General features: G+C 45.9%; 1 protein-coding gene across 4 annotated transcripts in view; it reads right to left on the bottom strand.

The window, feature by feature from the left end:
* LOC309554785 (uncharacterized protein) overlaps window positions 1-24797 on the bottom strand; it is a 43393-nt gene extending 18596 nt beyond the window's left edge. The window contains exons 1-2 of one of the 4 annotated variants that reach the window (XM_082256486.1): window positions 24628-24797; window positions 14077-14202 (exon numbers count right to left, since the gene is read on the bottom strand). In XM_082256486.1, coding sequence (XP_082112612.1) covers window positions 14077-14202; window positions 24628-24741 — 240 coding nt within the window. In that variant the 5' untranslated portion in view covers window positions 24742-24797. The remainder of the gene's footprint in view (window positions 1-14076; window positions 14203-24627) is intronic. The other 3 variants (XM_082256485.1, XM_082256484.1, XM_082256483.1) reach the window with 3 other exon arrangements.
* Window positions 24798-25099: the final 302 nt, after the last annotated feature.

The following is a 25099-nucleotide window of genomic DNA, read 5'->3' as shown; positions in this document are numbered from 1 at the left end:
TATGACGGAACGGGTTATTATGACAACCCTTACTGAGGTAATATGGAGGCTGCTACTGCTGACTTGTAAGTGTTAGTTGTTGATCCTATATACATACATCGTATAAACATGTGACGGGAGTCACTTTGGTTGGGGGGCCTGTGGAACCCAGCGTACCTTAGAGAGGTTGGGAAATCCCTGTTTAAGCTCCCTAGGCCCTTCTTATGTGTAAGTCACCCTGTGTCTATTATTGGCACAGGGTGACCAAGAAAATGATGGACTTAATGGACACAGAATATGGTTTGGATTACTCAAATGGGACAGTAATATTTGTCAACAATATATCTCAAAGAATATATGGGACTCTTGACCTAGCTGCCTATTGCCAATAAGGATTCACACAGTCAGACTCCTAGCAGATGCGAATATCATCAGCTCAGTCACCTGTCTTCCACACCTCGTAATTATGCTGATTTACTTTGTGTTTACACTTATAATAATGTGGATTGTATTTTGTTTTAGCCTTGTTGCTGGCAGTTTGGTCCTCCAGGCTGGTTTATGTGCGCTGAGTTAATTAGCATGTGAATGATAACCTTGTCTAGATGGGATTAGCCATGAGTCAGCTGTACCTCATTATCTAACCATTGTGTGATGTTTTGGGCAAATATTCGGGTCATTCTTGATGTAGTGACTGACATACTTCTCAAGTGTATAAAAGTCTGTTTCTTTTTTAATACAGGAGTTGATGATTTTCAGACACATACAAGCTAAGTTGTCGGCTAGCTTTGTATGGGGGCAGCTGGAAAATCTGAAATCTATGTTCAAGACTGCAGGAAGCCGTATACTGACGGAAGTAAATACGTTGTGGGTCGCGGTTTCCCTTACAATACACACATCCTATATACACACACATGCTTTAGACCTACATCCTATATACATCCTATATACACACACACCCTATATACAGTATATACATACATCCTATATACACACACACACACACATCCTATATACATCCTATATACACACATCCTATATACATCCTATATATACACAACCTATATACACACATCCTATACACACACACACACACACATCCTATATACACACATCCTATATACATCCTATATACACACATCCTATATACACACATCCTATATACATCCAATATACACACATCCTATATACACACACATCCTACATACTTCCTATATACACACATCCTATATGCACACATCCTATATACACACACATCCTATATACTTCCTATATACACACATCCTATATACACACACACATCCTATATACATCCTATATACACACATCCTATATACATCCTATATACACACATCCTATATACATCCTATATACACACATCCTATATACACACATCCTATATACATCCTATATATACACAACCTATATACACACATCTGATATACATCCTATATACATCCTATATACACACACATCCTATATACATCCTATATACACACATCCGATATTCATCCTATATACACACATCATATATACATCCTATATACACACATCCTATATACATCCTATATACACACATCCGATATACATCCTATATACATCCTATATACACACATCATATATACACCCTATATACACACATCATATATACATCCTATATATATATATATATATATATATATATATATATATACACATCCTATATATACACATCCTATACACACACACACATCCTATATACATCCTATATACACACATCCTATATACATCCTATACACACATCCTACATACACACATCCTATATACATCCTATATACACACATCATATATACATCCTATATATATATATATATATATATATATACATCCTATATACACACACACATCCTATATACATCCTATATACACACATCCTATATACTGATCCAGCACAGCCTGTCCTGTGGACAGAGGTTGAGGACCCCAGCACGGTCCATCCCAGGTACAGAGGCTGAACACCAAAAAAAGGTCCATCCCAGGGACAGAGGCTGAACACCCAAATACGGTCCATCCCAGGGACAGAGGCTGAACACCCAAATACGGTTCATCCCAGGGACAGAGGCTGAACACCCAAGTACGATCCATCCCAGGGACAGAGGCTGAGGACCTCAGCACGGTCCATCCCAGGGACAGAGGTTGAGGACCCCAGCACGATCCATCCCAGGGACAGAGGCTGAACACCCAAGTACAATCCATCCCAGGGACAGAGGTTGAGGACCTCAGCACGGTCCATCCCAGGGACAGAGGTTGAGGACCCCAGCACGGTCCATTCCAGGAACAGAGGCTGAACGCCCAAGTATGATCCATCCCAGGGACAGAGGTTGAGGACCTCAGCACGGTCCATCCCAAGGACAAAGGTTGAGGACCCCAGCACGGTCCATCCCAGGGACAAATGTTGAGGACCCCAGCACGGTCCACCCCAGGGACAAAGGTTGAGGACCCCAGCACGGTCCATTCCAGATAAGGGGTTGAGGAACACAGCACGGTCCATCCCAGGGACAGAGGTTAAACACCTCAGACCAGTTCATCCCAAAAATAGTGGTTGAGGACCCCCGCACAGTCCATCCTACATTCAGCATGGCAGCACAGTCCATCAAAGGGACAGAGGTTCATTGGTCCCTGTCTTACCCTCTCCCGATTTTCTCTCTCTATATTCAGCTCCCTCTGCTTCGCATCACCTCGATCCTCGGCATCGTCCACCAACTTCTGAAGGTTTTGGATCTTCTTCCTGACGGCCTGTATGGACTGGGCACCGGGCAGAGCCGACCTACAGATAAGCCTCTTCTAAATCTCATCTTATCAAAAGATTGTCAGCTCTTCTGACATCAAACCTCACATTCCAGGAACACAGCATTGCTCTATCTGCAACTAAACCCAACCAATAGGAAGAGGAAAGCTGATCACAGGGTAAGCAAGGACAGGTAGACGGATACTATGGGTGCAGCGTGAGGAGGGAGACAGCAGAGAGAGAGAGCTGAGACAGGAGAGAGCCAGCGGGGAATGTGACAAGAAATGACAGAGGACGTGATTCCTCTTCTACCTGATACCTGTCATCCCTCATCCTGGACCAGCACTGTCATACCTCATCCTGGACCAGCACTGTCATACCTCATCCTGGACCAGCACTCCCTCCTCCCTGCCTGTCCTCCTGAGAGACTGACCCACCAACATCACTGCATCCACCCAAAAGAGTCCCAACCCCGCCCACTCCACTCTCTCCACCCACTGCCCGCCTATGTGTTAACCCTTCCCAACCATACTGTCCTCTCTTTGTATTTCCCCTCATCCATTAACCCTTCCCAACCACTAGGGATGATCGAACGGTTCGGGTTCGGAACATTGGCTGTTCGAGGTTCGGCAGAATTTATAACTTTTTGCCCAAAAAGTTCGGAATTCGGCAACCAGAACCGACCAAAATGCAATGGAACAGGAAATGGGCTTTAAAAGCCCATGATTGGACCAGAACCATTAGTAAAAGCCAATTGAGGGGGCAGGAGAATGCTAGGAATGTGATTGGAGTGACTAGGGGGTCCATAGACCAATCATTAGTGAATTCGCCCCCCAGTATATAAGATAGCCCCCGCCAAATTCCTAGCATTCTTATACGGGACATGGAAGAGAGTGGAATGCTGTTCTGTTACTTCTGTTACAAAGTGTTACAAAATGTCATTTAGCAATTTTTAGTGTGAGGAAAGGGATATCTAGTGTAGTTAGGGTGCTATTTTCCACTTTAGTTAGCTTTAATTTATTCAGTTTCTGTAGGGAAAGTGTTAAGTGTAAGGGGACTGTAGTGTAGTGTAGGGTTAACTGACAGTGACTGCTATGGCAGGGTGACAAAACCCTTCCATATCAGGGTGACCGCTATAGAGAAAAGATTGTTTCTCTTTCGTCACTTTCTCTGCAGTAATATGGCTTCGCCCCGTCAGCATTCTTTTTGCCTGCAGCGTCCATAGGGATCTTTTGAGCACATGTTTGGAGTCAGGCATGACATCTGAAAATGTGTATAGGGGGTATATATACACACCCATGTATGTATATATACACCTGCACATATATAGGTGTGAAAGGAGCAGAAAAAAATTACTTGCGCTAATGAAATAATTAACACCAATATAGTTACGCTGCTATCACACCTATATATGTCTAAGTGTGAAATACATATAAGTATGTGTGTATATATACCACTATACACAAGTTCAGATGTTTTGCCTGCCTCCAAAAACCCCCAAAAAATGCCTGCAACAACACACCTGGGCGTTTTTTTTTTTTTTTGAGGCTAGCGTTTTTTCCGGCATTTTTTGGGGTTCTTTGGAGGCAGGCAAAACATCTGAACTTGTGTATAGTGGTATATATACCACTATACACAAGTTCCGATATTTTTCCTGCCTCCAAAGAACCCAAAAAATGCCCAAAAAAACGCTTGCTACTAAACCGGCAAGGTGTGAAAAGCCAGAAGCCACTAACCTGTTCTATAAGTGACAAAATACAAACAATCTTTTTTTTTCTGGTTCTGGACATGCTACAGAGCTGAAACTTCACAGGTACACTTTTTATACCCCCCAGATACTAAATCCAAAGAATTTTTTTTTTTTTACTTTTTTTTTTTTTTTCATTTTTTCAATAATTGGCTCTCTATCAAAAATGACAATTTTTAAGAACTTTTTTTGTGTGATTTTGTGTCTGGGGGGTCTAAAAAGTGTACCTGTGAAGTTTCAGCTCTGTAGCATGTCCAGAACCAGAAAAAAAAAGATTGTTTGTATTTTGTCACTTATAGAACAGGTTAGTGGCTTCTTGCTTTTCACACCTTGCCGGTTTAGTAGCAAGCGTTTTTTTGGGCATTTTTTTGGGTTCTTTGGAGGCAGGCATAACATCTGAACTTGTGTATAGTGGTATATATACCAGTTAGAGCTGCACGATTCTGGCTAAAATGAGAATCACAATTTTTTTGCTTAGAATAAAGATCACGATTCTCTCACGATTCTCGGCGCAACATCATCTTTTACATTATATAAAAAAACAATTGGGCTAACTTGTATTTTTTTCCCAAAAAACTGCGTTTGAAAGACTTCTGCACAAATACCGTGTGACATAAAAGATTGCAATGATCGCCATTTTATTCTCTAGAGTCTCTGCTAAAAAAATATATATATAATGTTTGGGGGTTCTAAGTAATTTTCTAGCAAAAAATACTTTAAGAGGTTAAACTGCTCTCCCTTCCAGCAGGAAGTTCATTCCTTTGATGTAAAGAAGGAAAAGATACATTGTAAAGCATTTTGTTTATACTTATCTCGCAGCTTTAACAATGTTTATAAACATTTGCCAAGGACTTTTTTTTTTTTTTTTTTTTTACAGCGGTGAGTGAGCAGAAAACGGCTCAGTAAGAATCGAGGACATGCAGATCGTCAGGGGGGTGAATGGAGATCGCCATTTTTTAACGATTAATTGTGCAGCTCTAATACAACTATACACAAGTTCAGATGTTTTGCCTGCCTGAAAAGACCCCAAAAAATGCCCAAAAAAACCCTTGCTACTAAACCGGCAAGGTGTGAAAAGAGAGAAGCCACTAACCTGTTCTATAAGTGACAAAATACAAACAATCTTTTTTTTCTGGTTCTGGACATGCTACAGAGCTGAAACTTCACAGGTACACTTTTTAGACCCCCCCCCCCCCCCAGATACTAAATCTAAAGTTTTTTTTTTTTTTTTTTCAATAATTGTCTCTCTATCAAAAATGACAATTTTTAAGAACTTTTTTTTGTGTGATTCATAGTCTCTGGGGCATGACCTAGAACCCTAGGCACTTTTTAGGGGCATTTATTGGGTTTTAGGGCTTCAAAATGGTGTTTTTTGATTACCGAAGTTCGGGTCCCATTGATTTCAATGGGGTTCTGAAATCCGGGCCGAACTTTCGGGTAGTTCGGATGTTCTGGCCGAACCGAACTTTTGAAAAGTTCGATCATCCCTACCAACCATCCACCCCTCAACATCCCGTTCTCTCCTTGTATTGTCCTCCTCCCATCTATTGCCCTTCCCAACCACTCATCCCCCCCAACACCCCATCCTCTCCATGTAATGTCCCCCTCTCCTCTAATAACCCTTCCCAACCACTCATCCCCCCAACACCCCATCCTCTCCATATAATTTCCCCCTCTCCTCTAATAACCCTTCCCAACCACTCATCCCCCCCAACACCCCATCCTCTCCATATAATTTCCCCCTCTCCTCTAATAACCCTTCCCAACCACTCATCCCCCCAACACCCCATCCTCTCCATGTAATTTTCCCCTCTCCTCTAATAACCCTTCCCAACCACTCATCCCCCCAACACCCCATCCTCTCCATGTAATTCCCCCCTCTCCTCTAATAACCCTTCCCAACCACTCATCCCCCCAACACCCCATCCTCTCCATGTCATTTCCCCCTCTCCTCTAATAACCCTTCCCAACCACACATCCCCCCAACACCCCATCCTCTCCATGTCATTTCCCCCTCTCCTCTAATAACCCTTCCCAACCACTCATCCCCCCAACACCCCATCCTCTCCATGTCATTTCCCCCTCTCCTCTAATAACCCTTCCCAACCACCTATCCCCAAAACAACCCATCCTCTCCATGAAATTTCCCTGTCCCATTTAGAAAACCCTTCTCAACCACCCATCTCCCCAACACCCCATTCTCTCTATGTAATGTCCTCCTCCCATCTATCAACCCTTCCCAAATCACTCATCCCCCTCAACACCCAATCTTCTCCATATAATGTCCTCCTCCCATATATAAACCCTTCCTAATCACTCATGCCCCCCCCCCCTCCACAACACCCCATCCTCTCCATGTAATGTCCTCCTCCCATCTATCAACCCTTCCCAATCACTCATCAGCCTCCTCCCTCCCAACACCCCATCCCCTCCATGTAATGCCCCCCTCCCATCCATTAGCCTTCCTCAACCATACACCCCCCCCCCCCCAATACCCAATCCTCTCCATGTAATGTCCTCCTTCTATCTATTAACCCTTCTCAACCACCTATCCCCCCAACACCCCCATCCTCTCAAGGAAATGTCCTCTTCCCATCCATTGACCCTTCCCAACCATCTTTACTCCCACCACCCTGTCCTCTCCCTATAATGTCACCCACCCATCCCTTTCCCCTTCCCAACAATCCATCCCTCCAACACCCTGTGCCCTCCATGTGATGTCCTCCTCTGAACCATTAACCTTCCTCAAGCTTACATTCCCCCAACACCCCATCCCCTCCATGTAATGTCCTCCTATCCATTGACCCTTCCCAATAATCTATACCTCTGTCACACTGTCCTCTTTGTGTAATGTCCCCCTCCCATCCATTGAGCCTTCCCAACTATTTATCCCCCAACACCCCATTCTCCCCTTTTAAAGTCCTCCTCCTATCGATTAACCCTTTTCCATGATCTGTCCTCTTAACACCCTAGCCTCTCCATGTAATGTTCTCGACCCATCCATTGACATTGCCCAACCATCCAAACTCACAACACCCCATCTACTCCATGTAATGTCCTCCCCCCATCCATTTACCTTTCCAACTATCTATTAACCCTTCCCAACCATCTATCCCCAAAACACCCTATACTTTCCATGAAATATCCCTGTCCCATTTATAAACCCTTCTCAACCACCCATCTCCCCTACACCCCATCTTCTCCATATAATGTCCTCCTCCCAATCACTAATTACCCCCCCCCCACACCCCATCCCCTCCATGTAATGCCCCCCTCCCATCCATTAGCCTTCCTCAACCATACATGCCCCCAATACCCAATCCTCTCCATGTAATGTCCTCCTTCTATCTATCATCCCTTCCCAACCACTCAACCCCCCCCCCCCAAACCCTCAACACCCCATCCTCTCCATGTAATGTCCTCTTCCTATCTATTAACCCTTGCTCAACCACCCATCCCCCCAACACCCCATCCTCTCCATGAAATGTCCTCTTCCCATCCATTGACCCTTCCCAACCATCTTTACTCCCAACACCCTGTCCTCTCCCTATAATGTCATCCACCCATCTCTTTACCCTTCCCAACAATCCATTCTTCCAACACAATGTGCTCTCCATGTGATGTCCTCCTCCCATCCATTAACCTTCCTCAAACTTTCATCCCCCCCAACACCCAATCCTCATCATGTAATGTCCTCCACCCATTCCTTTACCATTCCAAACAATTCATCCCCCCCAAAACCCCGTCCTCTCCATGTAATGTCCTCTTATCCATTGACCCTTCCCCAATAATCTATACCTCTGTCACACTGTCCTCTCCATGTAATGTCCCCCTCCCATCCATTTAGTCCTCCCAACTATGTATGCCCAAACACCCCATTCTCCCCTTTTAATATCCTCCTCCTATCTATTAACCCTTTTCCATGATCTGCCCTCTTAACACCCTAGCCTCTCCATGAAATGTCCTCGACCCATCCATTGACATTGCCCAACCATCCAAACTCACAACACCCCATCTACTCCATGTAATGTCCTCCTCCCATCCATTTACCTTTTCCAACTATCCACACCCCCGAAACACTGTCCTCTTTGTGTAATTTCCCCCTTACATTTATTAACCCTTCCCAATCATCCATCCCCCCAACACCCCACCCTCTCTATGTAACATCCTCTTCGCATCTATCCTTCCTAACCTTCCATCACCTAGAACACCCCATCCCCTCAGTGTATTGCCCTCCTCCCATCTATTACCTCTTACCAACCACCCATCCCCCAACACCCTGTCCCCTCCATGTAATGTCACCCTCCCATCCAATAACCCTTACCAACCACCCGTCCCCCGGTCCCCCCCCCCCATCCTCTCTATGTAATGTACTCCTCCCATCCATTGACCTTCCCCGACCATCCAACACCCCATCCTCTCCACGCAATGTCTTCCTATCCATTGACCTTTCCCAACCAATCATCGCTCTAACACCCCGTTCTCTTCATGTAATGTCCTCCTCCCATCCATTCACCTTTTCCAACTATCCATACCCCTGACACACTGTCCTTTCTGTGCAATGCCCCCTTCCCATCTATTAACTTTTCCCAGCCACCCATCCCTCTAACACCCCAGCCTCTCTATATAATGTCCCCCTTCCATTAACCCTTCCAAAACACCCATCCCCTAACACCCTGTCATCTCCATGTAATGTCCTCCTCCCATCTATTAACCACCCCAATACCTCGTCCTCTCCATGAAATGCGCTCCTCCTATCCCTTGACCCTTCCCAACCATTCATCCCCTCAACACCCCATACTCTCCATGTAATGTCCTCTTCGCATCCATTGACTCTTCCAAACTATCCATCCCCTAGAACACCGTATCCCCTCCTTGCATTGTCCTCCTCCCATCTATTAACTCTCCCCAACCCTCCAGCCTATCCATGTTATATAATTTCCCCATCTATTAACCCTTCCCAACCACTCATCTGCTCAAACACCCTGTCCTCTCCATGTAATGTCCTCCCATCCAATGAGCTTTCCCAACCATCCATCCCCCCCAACACCCCATACTCTCCATGTAATGTCCTCTTCACATCCATTGACCCTTCCCAACCATCCATCCCCTAGAACACCCAATCCCCTCCATGTATTGTCCTCCTCCCATCTAATCACCCTTCCCAATCACCTATCCCTCCAACACTCCAGCCTTTCATGTTATGTCCTTCTCCCATCTATAAACCCTTCCAAACCACTCATCCCCCTGAACACCCCGTCCTCTCCATGTAATGTCCTCCTCCCATCAAATGAGCTTTCCCAACCATCCATCCCCCCAACACCCCGTCCTCGCCATGTAATGTCCTCTTCACATCCATTGACCCTTCCCAACCATCCATCCCCAAGAACAGGGGTCTTCAAACTACGGCCCTCCAGATGTTCAGGAACTACAATTCCCATCAAGCTTAGTCATGTCTGTGAATGTCAGAGTTTTACAATGCTTCATGGGATGTGTAGTTCCACAACAGCTGGAGGGCCGCAGTTTGAGGATCCCTTCCCTAGAACACCCCACCCCCTCCATGTATTGTCCTCCTCCCATCTAATCACCCTTCCCAATCACCTATCCCTTCAACACTCCAGCCTTTCATGTTATGTCCTTCTCCCATCTATAAACCCTTCCAAACCACTCATCCCCCTGAACACCCCGTCCTCTCCATGTAATGTCCTATTCCCATCAAATGAGCTTTCCCAACCATACAGCACCCCCCCCCCCCCCCCCAGACCCCATAATCTTCATGTAAAGTCCCTGTGACTCTCATCTGTTGACTCTTCTCAAACACCCATACTCCAACCTCTCTGCTACAGGGGTACTGGTGTTGTTATAGGAAACATTTCTAATAGTTTCCAGCCATAGAAACGAACGCTCTTTGTTATTCATTGATCGCATTGTTTACTGGCTGCATCCAAGATGGCGGAAATACAAGATCCTGAACGCAGAACATGAAGAGTCACTGGCGGATCGTTTCATTCATACACCCATCACATACACACCCATCACCTGATCAGGGTCACTGTGACAGTGTTCACCGTCACTGGGAGTGAGGGACAGATACTTGGGGGACGCTGAGAGAATGGTTTGGATGGCTTCAGATGGGAGAGTGATATTTGTCAATGGTGGCTCTCAAGAAACGTGAAGATTTGATCCCACTTTGCACTGTGAGACCTGTTGCCTGTTGCCATGGAGTCTGTGAGACCTAGATGTGTATTCCATGTGTTTCAATGTATTAGACGGACAGACTGTCATTGTCATTGTCTTGTCCTATTGTCTATCTATTGAGCTGGGGTGTGGATTGTGTTAAGTCTGCCTGTCCCATTGTTAAATGTTAATGACCTCACATTGTTCTGTCCAGATGGCTAGATAATTAGTTCAGGTTAATTCTATTTCTGTATAGAATTTAATCTGCAAATGATAATGTAATCAGGCAACCCCTGACCTGTGTGTGGTAATCTGATCAGGAGGGGGAGGTCCATGCTGTATATAAACTGTGTGACTGTTCAATAAAGAGTTCTACTTCTGTTTAGGAAGGAGGATGAAGGAAATGATGAAGAAAGGAATGTTTGGGAAGGAGGATGAAGGAAAGAACAAAGAAGGGAATGTTTGGGAAGAAGAGTGATCAAAAGGATGAAGAAGGAAATGTTTGGGAAGGAGGATGAAGGAAAAGATGAAGAAGGGAATGTTTGGGAAGGAGGATGAAGGAATGATGAAGAAGGAAATGTTTGGGAAGGAGGGTGGTTAAAAGGATGAAGAAGGGAATCTTTGGGAAGAAGGATGAAGGGAAGGATGAAGAAGTGAATGTTTGGGAAGGAGGATGAAGGAAAGAACAAAGAAGGGAATGTTTGGGAAGGAGGATGAAGGAAAGGATGAAGAAGGGAATGCTGGGGAAGGAGGATTAAGGAAAAGATGAAGAAGGGAATGTTTGGGAAGGAGAGTGAGCAAAAGGATGAAGAAGGGAATGTTTGGAAAGGATGAAGAAGGGAATGTTTGGGAAGACGGTTGCTCAAAAGGATGAAGAAGGAAATTTTTGGGGAGGATGAAAGGAATAATGAAGAAGGGAATGTTTGGGAAGAAGGGAGAAGGAAAGGATGAAGAAGGGAGTGTTTGGGAATAAGAGTGATCGAAAGGATGAAGAAGGGAATGTTTGGGAAGACGAGAGCTCGAAAGGATGAAGGAGGGAATGTTTGGGAAGGAGTGTGATGGAAAGCATGGAGATTGGAACGTTTGGGAAGAAGAGTGATCGAAAGGATGAAGAAGGGAAAGTTTGGGAAGGACGAAGAAGGGAATGTTTGGGAAGACGGGTGCTCGAAAGGATGAAGAAGGGAATGTTTGGGGAGGGTGAAAGGAATAATGAAGAAGGGAATGTTTGGGAAGAAGGGAGAAGGAAAGGATGAAGAAGGGAATGTTTGGGAAGAAGAGTGATCGATAGGATGAAGAAGGGAATGTTTGTGAAGACGGGAGCTCGAAAGGATGAAGGAGGGAATGTTTGGGAAGACGGGAGCTCGAAAGGATGAAGAAGGGAATGTTTGGGAAGGAGGGTGAAAGAAAGGAAGAAGAAGGGAATATTTGGGAAGGAGGATGAAGGAAAGGATGAAGAAGGGAATGCTGGGGAAGGAGGATGAAGGAAAGGATGAAGAAGATAATGTTTGGGAAGGAGGCTGAAGGAAAGGATGAAGAAGGGAATGCTGGGGAAGGAGGATGAAGGAAAATATGAAGAAGGGAATGTTTGGGAAGGAGGGTGAAAAAAAGGATGAAGAAGGGAATATTTGGGAAGGAGGGTGAAAGAAAGGAAGAAGAAGGGAATATATGGGAAGGAGGATGAAGGAAAGGATGAAGAAGGGAATGCTGGGGAAGGAGGATGAAGGAAAGGATGAAGAAGATAATGTTTGGGAAGGAGGCTGAAGGAAAGGATGAAGAAGGGAATGCTGGGGAAGGAGGATGAAGGAAAATATGAAGAAGGGAATGTTTGGGAAGGAGGATGAAGGAAAGGATGAAGAAGGGAATGTTTGGGAAGACGGGAGCTTGAAAGGATGAAAAAGGGAATGTTTGGGAAAGACAGGAGCTTGAAAGGATGAAGGAGGGAATGTTTGGGAAGACGGGTAATTGAAAGGATGAAGAAGGGAATATTTGGGAAGGAGGGTGAAAGAAAGGATGAAGAAGGGAATATTTGGGAAGGAGGGTGAAAAAAAAGGACGAAGAAGGGAATATTTGGGAAGGAGGGTGAAAGAAAGAAAGAAGAAGGGAATATTTGGGAAGGAGGATGAAGGAAAGGATGAAGAAGGGAATGCTGGGGAAGGAGGATGAAGGAAAGGATGAAGAAGATAATGTTTGGGAAGGAGGATGAAGGAAATGATGACGAAGGGAATGCCGGGGAAGGAGGATGAAGGAAAGGATGAAGAAGATAATGTTTGGGAAGGAGGATGAAGGAAAGGATGAAGAAGGGAATGCTGGGGAAGGAGGATGAAGGAAAGGATGAAGAAGATAATGTTTGGGAAGGAGGATGAAGGAAAGGATGAAGAAGGGAATGCTGGGGAAGGAGGATGAAGGAAAGGATGAAGAAGATAATGTTTGGGAAGGAGAGTGATCAAAAGGGTGAAGAAGGGAATATTTGGGAAGAAGAGTGATCGAAAGGATAAAGAAGGGAATGTTTGGGAAGGATGAAGAAGGGAATGTTTGGGAAGAAGGGAGAAGGAAAGGATGAAGATGGGAATGTTTGGGGAGGGTGAAAGGAATAATGAAGAAGGGAATGTTTGGGAAGAAGGGAGAAGGAAAGGATGAAGAAGGGAATGTTTGGGAAGAAGAGTGATCGAAAGGATGAAAAAGGGAATGTTTGGGAAGACGGGAGCTCGAAAGGATGAAGAAGGGAATGTTTGGGAAAGACGGGAGCTCGAAAGGATGAAGGAGGGAATGTTTGGGAAGACGGGAGCTTGAAAGGATGAAGGAGGGAATGTTTGGGAAGGAGGGTGATGGAAAGCATGAAGATTGGAATGCTTGGGAAGAAGAGTGATCGAAAGGATGAAGGAGGGAATGTTTGGGAAGGATGAAGAGGGGAATGTTTGGGAGGACGGGTAATCGAAAGGATGAAGAAGGGAATGTTTGGGAAGGAGTGTGAAAGAAAGGATGAAGAAGGCAATATTTGGGAAGGAGGGTAAAAGAAAGGAAGAAGAAGGGAATGTTTGGTAAGAAGGATGAAGGAAAGGATGAAGATTGGAATGTTTGGGAATGAGTATGAAGGGAAGGATGAAGAAGGGAATGTTTGGGAAGGAAGATGAAGGAAATGACGAGGAAGGAAATGTTAAGAGAAGAATGAAGGAAAGGAAGGGAATGTTTGGGAAGGAGGAAGAAGGAAATAAAGATGAAGAGATTGAAGAAGGAAAGGGGGAGGGTAATTATTGGCATACGGTGGGTGGACTTAAAGTTTGACAATGAGATTTGAGGATTGGATGGACTGGTGGAACTTTCAGTAAGGTTTTGCAGGATATTCAGATCGGGAGGAGGCAGAGGGTGATGATGAAAATGGGGGATCAATTCTATAAGAACATGTACTTACATCTCCAGCTTTCTTCTCCGCCAGCTCCAGCCTCTCCTGAGCATCCTTCACAGACTCTGAATATTTCTCCACCTCGTCCTCTGTGCCCTTCAGCTTCTTCTGCATCTCCATCACCTCTTCTTCTAGCTGTGGAGACACATACATTGTATTATAGGTGAGGAGACCCATACATTGTATTATAGGTGAGGAGACCCATACATTGTATTATAGGTGAGGAGATCCATACATTGTATTATAGGTGAGGAGACCCATACATTGTATTATAGATGAGGAGACCCATACATTGTATTATAGATGAGGAGACCCATACATTGTATTATAGGTGAGGAGACCCATACATTGTATTATAGGTGAGGAGATCCATACATTGTATTATAGGTGAGGGGACCCATACATTGTATTATAGATGAGGAGACCCATACATTGTATTATAGATGAGGAGACCCATACATTGTATTATAGGTGAGGAGATCCATACATTGTATTATAGGTGAGGGGACCCATACATTGTATTATAGGTGAGGGGACATACCTTGTATTATACATTGATGTGGTGGAACGGTGTGATTGGCCAGTGTTCATATACATTAAGATGGTGGAGCTGAGTGATTGGCTGGTGGTCTCATACATTGATATGGCAGAGCCAAGCGATTGGCCAGTGGTCTCATACATTGATATGGCGGAGCTGTGTGATTGAACGGTGGTCTCATACTGTACATTGATGTGGTGGTGCTGGGTGATTGGTCAGTGGTCTCATACATTGATATGGCGGAGCTGTGTGATTGAACGGTGGTCTCATACTGTACATTGATGTGGTGGTGCTGGGTGATTGGTCAGTGGTCTCATACATTGATATGGCGGAGCTGCATGATTGGACGATGGTCTAATACTGTACATTGATGTGGTGGAGCTGGGTGATTGGTCAGTGGTCTCACACATTGATGTGGTGGAGCTAAATGATTGGACGGTGGTCTTATATATTGGTGTGGTGGAGCTAAGTGATTGAACGGTGGACTCATACATTGATATAGTGGAGCTAAGTGATTGGCCAGTGGTCTCATACTGTACATTGATGAAGTGGAACTGGGTGACTGGATGGTGGTGTCCTATATTGAGGTGGTGGAGTGATTGGCTGGTGGTCCCATACATTGATATGACAGAGCCGAGCGATTTACCGGTGGTCTCATACATTGATATGGTGGAGCTGTGTGATTGGCCAGTCTCAAAAAATGATATGGTGAAGCTGAGTGATTGGCCAGTGGTCTCATATATTTATGTGGTGGAGCTGAGTGATTGGAAGGTGGTCTCATACATTGATGTGGTACAAATGTGGATGTGGTCTCTGATGTGGTGTGATGTGTACTGATGTGGTGATTGGCCGGTGGTTTCATACATTGATGTGGCGGAGCTGTGTGATTGGCCGGTGGTCTCATACATTGATATGGTGGAACTGTATGATTGGCCAGTGGTCTCATATACTGATGTGGTGGAGCTGAGTGATTGGCCGGTGGTCTCATCCATTGATATGGTGGTCTCATACATTGATATGGTGGAGCTGAGTGATTGGCCAGTGGTCTCATATACTTATGTGGTGGAGCTGAGTGATTGGACGGTGGTCTCATACTGTACATTGATGTGTTACTGATGTGGATGTGGTCTCTGATGTGGTCTGATGTGTACTGATGTGGTCTCATTGATCAATTGGTCCACATTGATGTGGGGGATCTCAGTGATTGGCCGGTGGTCTCATATACTGACGTGGTGGTTGTAACGACACCCCAAAGTATGAAAGGGGTTACAGTCGTCTAGGATAATCCGCTCCCGAACACCAGGACAACTATCGACCACTCCAAACCGCCATACATGAAGCCCATACAAATAATCCCCCCCCCCCCCAAGTACGAGACAAGGCTCCGTATTGAGGTCAAGTGAGAATAACTCTCTTCTACTCCTCTATTGAAAGAAACACAGCATTTATATACACTTTGAGAATACCACATGAACAATGACTGTGTAATTACATCCCTTAGTAGACAGTCAGGTGAGCTCATTAACATACTTATCAATAGTCTCAGACCCAATGAACATACTGTCCTATTTTAGACAAAAGCACTTAGTTAATCAGTAGACATTCTTTAGGAGGGGCTGCTGGAAACAATCCACCCCTCTCTCTGCAGCTAATATACATTGATTAGCAGACATGGTGTCTCTCATAGTTCCTGGACGCCCAAATTAGGAGTTGCACTTCCTGTGCCTTACAGTGTATAGGAATAAGATAGATTTCCATATTTCCTTAGAGATACTGGTAATGCATATTACTGTCCCATTTGATTTAGTCCAAACCATATTCTCAGTGTACACCACCCTCCCAGTCACCCTGCATCCATAAAAGATGCAGGGTGACTTAAACATAAGAAAGTCACACAAGGCTGGACATGGTGCCTCCCAACCTCTTTAAAGGAATTTGGGGTCCACAACCCCCATGCCCAAAGTGACTCCTGTCACAATACTCCCCTTTTGGCAGGAGACTAACACAAAAGGGGACCCCAAACGGGTTTACTTCGAAGTTAGTCCGTATTTCCAGTCCTCCAATGTCTGCACCCACAAAGTACCCCAAACAAATTGTCCGGGACAGAACGTCACTCACCCAGCCAACCTCTGCCTCTCTTGTAGAACATCCCCTCTGTGGGGAAGAAGCATGAACTGGCCCTTCTCCCAGGATTCCTTTCAGCTGCTGGAGAGAGGACAGGGTGGTGGGGCTCACTTCTTCATGCTGTTGGGGATCTGGGCCGACTGCCCAGCATCCCTGGGGTATACAGGTGGGGATTGTAGTCTCATCCACCTTCTCAGGAAATCCATCCTTTGTAAGTTGAGGGCAGAGGCCAGCAGCACTCTGCTCTGTTGCCAGCCCTTCTGCTGGGTTGGTGTCATCATTCTGGGACACACTCTGCTGCTGGGAAGGGACCGCCACCTTTTCACCCTGGGCCTCCAGAACTACCACAGGTGTAGAGCAGAGGTCTTGGACCCTCTGTCCAGTTGTCAGCGCTTCTGCTGTAGAAGTTTCTTGTAACTCCACAGATGCTGCTCTTGGTGTTGGACAGAGCTCAGTGACATAAGGCCCTGATGCCAGTGGTTCTGCTGGCAAGTAAACTGCAATGCCAGTGGCCTGGCACACACCTTCCTGGGTCACCAATTGTTGCCTCCAGAGGACAGCAGCGCTATGCCGGGATGGCTGCTCATCTGCTGTAGGCTCACTGGGAGGTTCCTCCTCAGCAGAAAAGTCTAATAAATCTCCAGTCTCTGGAATTGCTGAAAGTCCAGGACATGGACTGGTGGCACTTAGGCCCAGTGCCCACACTTTTGTAAGTGATTTATAATCCAAATCATCCTCCGATGGAAAGTCCATTAAATTTATAATCCATGGTTGGGGAATGAAGATGGCTTCCTCTTCTCCCATACCTTTATCCTGCTGCTGGACAGACGCATTCCTCCATCCAATCTCATCCTGTGCAGAAGCAGGTTCATCCAGGTGAGTCAACACTTGCTGCATCTGCCATAAAACCTCTGTATTTAATGCTGGGGTTGAAGGTGAGCAAAGCACACTATTACTGTGCCACCTTGTCGAATCTTCAGCCAGGATTTCCAGACTGTCAGCTGGTACTTCTGGATTTTCCCAGGCAAGGGGAGCCCAGCCCTGGCGTTGAACAGAGTCAAGCAGCCGTCTGTAGGCGATCTCCAGCTCCCATTCTTGATTGGCTAGAAACTCCAAATCTTCCAGTGCCCAGTCTATATCCATGACATCCATCATCTCTTCTCTATAATCCGCAATTTCCTCCAAACGCCACTCCGAATCGCTCCCAAGTCAGGGTCCTTGGACAGCCTCTCTAATAACAGCCCCAGGCCTTTGTAGCCAAAGCCTTCTGTTGGGCTGTTGTCCGCTTTCCATGGGTACACTTGGGTTATATACCAATGGAGTGCTCTGTAGTCCTCATCCAACCGTATCTCCACCTGGACCAGCCTGCTTAACTCGGCTTTCCATTCCTCATGTGATTGTGTCCCCAAAAACGCAGTTCGCACTTCGTACTGTGACCAGTACCTTTCCTGGTAGGAGGGGAGTATTTTTCCCTGGTGTCGCTGCTCACGGGCAAGCGCTTCTTTCCAGAGTTCCCAGCGAATTGAATTACCCAAACGTAGTAGGACCTGCTCTGACCCTGGTTCCCTGCGATCTACTGGTATCTTTCGCAACCTCCTTTCGAATTCCGCTTCCATGGCTTGTGTCCTCTTGTAGCTGTCCTTCTGGGCTGTGGAAGTCATCCCGCAGCTTGCCACCAATTGTAACGACACCCCAAAGTACGAAAGGGGTTACAGTCGTCTTGGATAATCCGCTCCCAAACACCAGGACAGCTATCGACCACTCCAATCTGCCATACATGAAGCCCATATAAATAATCCCCCCCCCCCCCAAGTACGAGACAAGGCTCTGTATTGAGGTCATGTGAGAATAATTCTCTTCTTCCCCTTTTATTGAAAAAAACACAGCATTTACATACACTTTGAGAATACCACATGAATAATAACTGTGTAATTACACCCCTTAGTAGACAGCCAGGTGAGCTCATTAACATACTTATCAATAGTCTCAGACCCAATTAACATACTGTCCTATTTTAGACAAAAGCACTTAGTTAATCAGTAGACATTCTTTAGGAGGGCCTGCTGGAAACAATCCCCCCTCTCTCTGCAGCTAATACACATTGATTAGCAGACATGGTGTCTCTCATAGTTCCTGGACGCCCAAATTAGGAGTTGCACTTCCTGTGCCTTACAGTGTATAGGAATAAGATAGATCTCCATATTTCCTGAGAGATACTGGTAATGCATATTACTGTCCCATTTGATGTAGTCCAAACCATATTCTCAGTGTACACCACTCTCCCGGTCACCCTGCATCCATAAAAGATGCAGAGTGACTTAAACATAAGAAAGCCACACAAGGCTGGGCATGGTGCCTCCCAACCTCATTAAAGGAATTTGGGGTCCACAACCTCCATGCCCAAAGTGACTCCTGTCACAGTGGTCTCATACATTGATATGGTGGAGCTGTGTGATTGGCCAGTCTCAAAAAAGGATATGGTGAAGCTGAGTGATTGGCCAGTGGTCTTATATATTTATGTGATGGAGCTGAGTGATTGGAAGGTGGTCTCATACATTGATGTGGTACTGATGTGGATGTGGTCTCTGATGTGGTCTGATGTGTACTGATGTGGTGATTGGCCGGTGGTTTCACACATTGATATGGCGGAGCTGTGTGATTGGCCGGTGGTCTCATACATTGATATGGTGGAACTGTGTGATTGGCCAGTGGTCTCATATACTGATGTGGTGGAGCTGAGTGATTGGCTGGTGGTCTCATCCATCGATATGGTGGAGCTGAGTGATTGGACGGTGGTCTCATACTGTACATTGATGTGGTAGAGCTGCGTGATTGGCAGATGGTCTCATATACTGATGTGGTGGACCTGAGTGATTGGTCGGTGTCATATATTCCTGTGGTGAATCTCAGTGTTTGGCTGATGGTGTCATATATTGCTGCAGTCACTGGACCATTTAGTGATTATGATGATCTTGTAACGTCCAGAGAATATTATACTACATGTAATCCAGAGATTACTGCTCTGCCAGATGACAGCAGGGGGAGCCATTCTACACATTGAGATCTCTCCCATTCCGAGGGCCAATAAACTCTTTGTCATATCAGTGCTTTCCATTTCACTCGGAATTATCATTTATAAGTGACGATCCTCGTTCACTTCAGGGAAAAATTTATCAACATTTTCACTCAACATTCGCCTGAGACTCACCCAACATTCACCAGAGACTCACCCAACATTCACCCGAGACTCACCCAACATTCACCCGAGACTCACCCAACATTAACCCAAAATTCATCCGACACTCACCCAAATTTAACCCCGAGACTAACCCAACATTCACCCAACATTCATGCGAGACTCACCCAACATTCACCCAAGACTTACCCAACATTAAACCAACATTCACCCGAGATTAACCCAACATTCACCCAAGACTTACCCAGCATTAACCCAACATTCACCCGAGACTTGCCCAACATTAACCCAACATTCACCCGAGACTCACCCAACATTAACCCAACATTCACCCAAAACTCACCCAACATTCACCCGAGACTCACCCAACATTCACCCAACATTAACCCAACATTCACCCAACATTAACCCAACATTAACCCAACATTCACCTAAGACTCACCCAACATTCATCCAAGACTCACCCAACATACACCTGAGAGCCACCCTGTTGATTTTGGGGTGATGTCAGCCCTGCCCAGATTTCTTTTGCTAAACCACTCAGTCCATCCCCCTGTCTTCATCTCCAAAGAAGAGGCATTAATTGACTTGTAATCCATAGGAGGAGAACCGGAAGGACTAAGTGGTCTCCTGAGATAACCCCAGAAATGTGTGCAGGGAAGCCCCCATTCCTGGCAGGATCAACACCTATTTTTTTGCATTTGTTGAACAGAAAAAAAAAACTCTTCCAATAGGAAAGTTAACCGACCACAGAGGACCCAATAGGGGATCATTGTTAGGGGTTTCCAGCTTAGTCAGGGCTTGCTGGGTTAACTAGGGGATCATTTGACAGGAAGGCGCAGAGATTGTATACAAAATACATTGTGACTTCATTGTTACATTGTATCTATCAGCTTGTTGTGTCTGACATTAACCCCTTCTTCTCCTTCCCCCTCAACTATTCATGTCCCCATGCCTGACTTTTCCATCCAAAAACATAAATTTGGTGTCATACTACACTCTATATGGAGACCCCAATCGCCTGACCAACAATCTGTGTGAACCCCAATCTCCTGACCATCCCTCTGTGTGAACCCTGATTGCCTGACTTTCCCTTTGTGTGGACCCCAATCTCCTGACCAACCCTTTCTGTGGACCCCAAACTATTGGCCATCCCTCTGTTTTGATCCCGATCTCCTGACCATCCCTCTGTGTAGACCCCAATGTCCTGACCTGTGAACCCTGATCTCCTGGTCCACTCTCTGTGTGGACCCTGATCTCCTGACCAACCCTTTCTGTTGACCAAAATTTCCTGACCAACCCTCTGTGTGGACCCCATTCTCCCCAATTTGCCAACCTATCTTCTGCTGGCCAATCCAATGCGTGGACCTCAATCTCCCAGACACAGATCAGTAGATTGTAAGCTCCTGTGATCCCTGAGATCTGTAGATTTTAACCTTTTGTGTGGATCCTGATCTTCTGACCAACCATTTCTGTGGACCCTGATCTCCTGATAAACCCTTTGTGTGGACCCCGTTCTCCTGATCAACCCCCTTTGTGGACCCCCATCTCTTGACTAATCCTTTCTGTGGACCCCTAACTCCTGGCCAACCCTTCCCTGTGTGTGGACCTCAATCTCCTGACCAATCCTCTGTGTGGACTGCCATCTCCTGACCAGCCCTGTGTGGACCTTGATCTTCTGGCCAACCCTCTACATTGACCCGGATCTCTTGACCAACCCTTTCTGGGGACCCCAATCTCCTAACCAACCCTCTGCATTGACCCAGATCTCTTGACCAACCCTTTCTGGGGACCCCAATCTCCTAACCAACCCTCCACATTGACCCAGATCTCTTGACCATCCCTTTGTGTGGACCCTGATCTCCTGATCAACCCTCTGTGTGGACCTTGATCTATAGACCCCTAATGTGCTCATCTTGTGTGGGATCTCCAGTCTCCTGGCCAATCCTCGGTGGAGATCCCAATCTCCTAACCAACCCTCCATGTGGACCCTAATCAACTGACGAATTCTTGGTGGAGACTCTCAATGTGCTAACTAATCCTGTGTGGGATTCCCAATCTCTTTACAGTCTTCAGTGGAGACCCCTATTGTGCTAACCAATCCTGTGCCGATCTTCTGAGAAGACCTCAATCTGCCAGCCAATCCTCAAGGTCTACCCCAATCTTCTGACCAATTATCTGAAGGACCCTATTTTGCAGGCCAATCCTCAACAGAAACCCCAATTTGACATCCTATCTTCTGCTGGCAAATCCAATGCGTGGACCTCAATCTCCCAGACACAGATCAGTAGATTGTAAGCTCCTGTGATCACTTAGATCAGTAGATTGTAAGCTCCTGTGATCACTCAGATCAGTAGATTGTAAGCTCCTCTGATCACTCAGATCAGTAGATTGTAAGCTCCTCTGATCACTCAGATCAGTAGATTGTAAGCTCCTCTGATCACTCAGATCAGTAGATTGTAAGCTCCTCTGATCACTCAGATCAGTAGATTGTAAGCTCCTCTGATCACTCAGATCAGTAGATTGAAAGCTCCTCCTATCACTCAGATCAGTAGATTGTAAGCTCCTCTGATCACTCAGATCAGTAGATTGAAAGCTCCTCCGATCACTCAGATCAGTAGATTGTAAGCTCCTCTGATCACTCAGATTGATGGATTGCAAGCCTCCTAGAATTGCAATGATCTCACTAAACTGGAAACCCAACAATCTCTCCAGTAAAATCCATTAATGGCTCCAATTAGTCACCATGTGGTAAGATCCTTCAGCAGAACGTTGCTCCTCAGAGTTCAATCGACCTTAAAAGTTTCAGTAAATTGTAAGCTCCATGTGTTGGGGCTCCCCAGTTACATCCACAGTGGGACCCCTGAGTGGTCCATTGCATCCCGGGGCCTTTGTAAGGATCAATGGTATCCCTTTCCAGGATCCAGAAGGGAGAAGTAGTACAATGAGATGATGAGGGACAACAGGGGTAATGCATTAGATAGAGTACAGGCAGCAGTGGTAGAATGATGGGTCTGTAGTAGTATGAGGAGGATGGCAGAATAATGGGAGTAATTGTTATGGTATGATGGGGTAGTAGTGGTATTATAATGATTGTAGAATGAGGAAAATTAAACTATGAGGTGTGTAGTACAGATAGTATGGTGGAGTAGTAGTGATAGGATGGGGGTAGTACTGGTAGTATGGTGGAGTAGTAGTGATAGGGTGGGGGTAGTACTGGTAGTATGGTGGAGTAGTAGTGATAGGATGGGGGTAGTACTGGTAGTATGGTGGGGTAGTAGTGATAGGATGGGGGTAGTACTGGTAGTATGGTGGAGTAGTAGTGATAGGATGGGGGTAGTACTGGTAGTATGGTGGAGTAGTAGTGATAGGATGGGGGTAGTACTGGCAGTATGGTGGAGTAGTAGTGATAGGATGGGGGTAGTACTGGTAGTATGGTGGGGTAGTAGTGATAGGATGGGGGTAGTACTGGCAGTATGGTGGAGTAGTAGTGATAGGGTGGGGGTAGTACTGGTAGTATGGTGGGGTAGTAGTGATAGGATGGGGGTAGTACTGGTAGTATTTTGGAGTAGTAGTGATAGGATGGGGGGTAGTACTGGTAGTATGGTAGAGCAGTAGTGATAGGATGGGGGTAGTACTGGTAGTATGTTGGAGTAGTAGTGATAGGATGGGGGTAGTACTGGCAGTATGGTGGAGTAGTAGTGATAGGATGGGGGTAGTACTGGTAGTATGGTGGGGTAGTAGTGATAGGATGGGGGTAGTACTGGCAGTATGGTGGAGTAGTAGTGATAGGGTGGGGGTAGTACTGGTAGTATGGTGGGGTAGTAGTGATAGGATGGGGGTAGTACTGGTAGTATTTTGGAGTAGTAGTGATAGGATGGGGGGTAGTACTGGTAGTATGGTAGAGCAGTAGTGATAGGATGGGGGTAGTACTGGTAGTATGTTGGAGTAGTAGTGATAGGATGGGGGTAGTACTGGTAGTATTTTGGAGTAGTAGTGATAGGATGGGGGTAGTACTGGTAGTATGTTGGAGTAGTAGTGATAGGATGGGGGGTAGTACTGGTAGTATGGTGGAGTAGTAGTATGATGAGGCTCACAGAATTGTGGGGACAGTGGGATTGTGAAATAGTACTGGTGGTATGATGAGGGTAGTAGTATGTTGGGGTAGTGGGGGCATTTGTAGGACGATGAAGGCAGTGGTAGTATCACTGGGGGGGGGGGGGATAGCAATTAGGTGGGGGAGAAGCAATGGTATGTAGGGTAGTGGAAGCATGATGGGGATTGTAGTATAAAAAGAAGCTGTAGAGATCTGGTGGGGGTTGTTGTATTTTGCTGGTAGTAGTGCTATAATGGGGATAGTATAGATATAGATACTAGGTTGAATGGGAAATCTGATGGGGGTAGTAGTGATTGGAAAGGAGTAGTAATATGTTGGGGGGGAAGTAGTGATGGGATGGGGGTAGTAGTATATTAGGGTAGTAGTATAATATTGGGGGTAGTAGTATAATATTAGGGGTAGTAGTAGTATAATAGTGGGGGTAGTAGTATATTGGGGGTAGTAGTAGTATATTGGGGGTAGTAGTAGTATATTGGGGGTAGTAGTAGTATAGTGGGGGTAGTAGTATACTGGGGGTATTAGTAGTATAATAGTGGGGGTAGTAGTATAATATTGGGGGTAGTAGTATATTGGGAGTAGTAGTACCTGCTTGCAGCGATCCTCCGCCTGCTTCTTCTCGGACTCGGCTTGCTCGGCTCGGTCGATCGCATTTTCTTTGTCCAACTTCAGCATTTGCATCTTCTTCTTTATGGCGTCCATGGCTGCTGGAGGAGATCGGGCGGTCGGAGCGGAGAAAAGATCGGAGAGGAGTCCGGAGGCTGGAGGAGATCTGATCCGATCCCCCGATTTATATCCCGAGACCGGGACCCGCCCCGATCACATCGCATTCCATGTATGGAGGGGGGGAGCCTCATACCAGACACCACCGACTACACTCCTCACCATCCTCATCTCCACCCCCATCATCCTCACCATCCTCATCACCATCCCCATCCTCCTCCACTACACTCCTCAGCATCCTCATCTCCACCCTCATCATCCTCACCACCCCCATCACCACCCCCATCCTCCTTCACTATACTCCTCAGCATCCTCATCTCCACCCCCATCCTCCTTC

The sequence above is a fragment of the Pelophylax lessonae genome (assembly GCF_965119305.1).
Source record: "Pelophylax lessonae genome assembly, chromosome: 1".
Taxonomy (NCBI): Eukaryota; Metazoa; Chordata; class Amphibia; order Anura; family Ranidae; genus Pelophylax; species Pelophylax lessonae.
The sequence above is the reverse complement of the archived record's forward strand: the minus strand, read 5'-3'. Positions and strand labels throughout refer to the sequence as shown.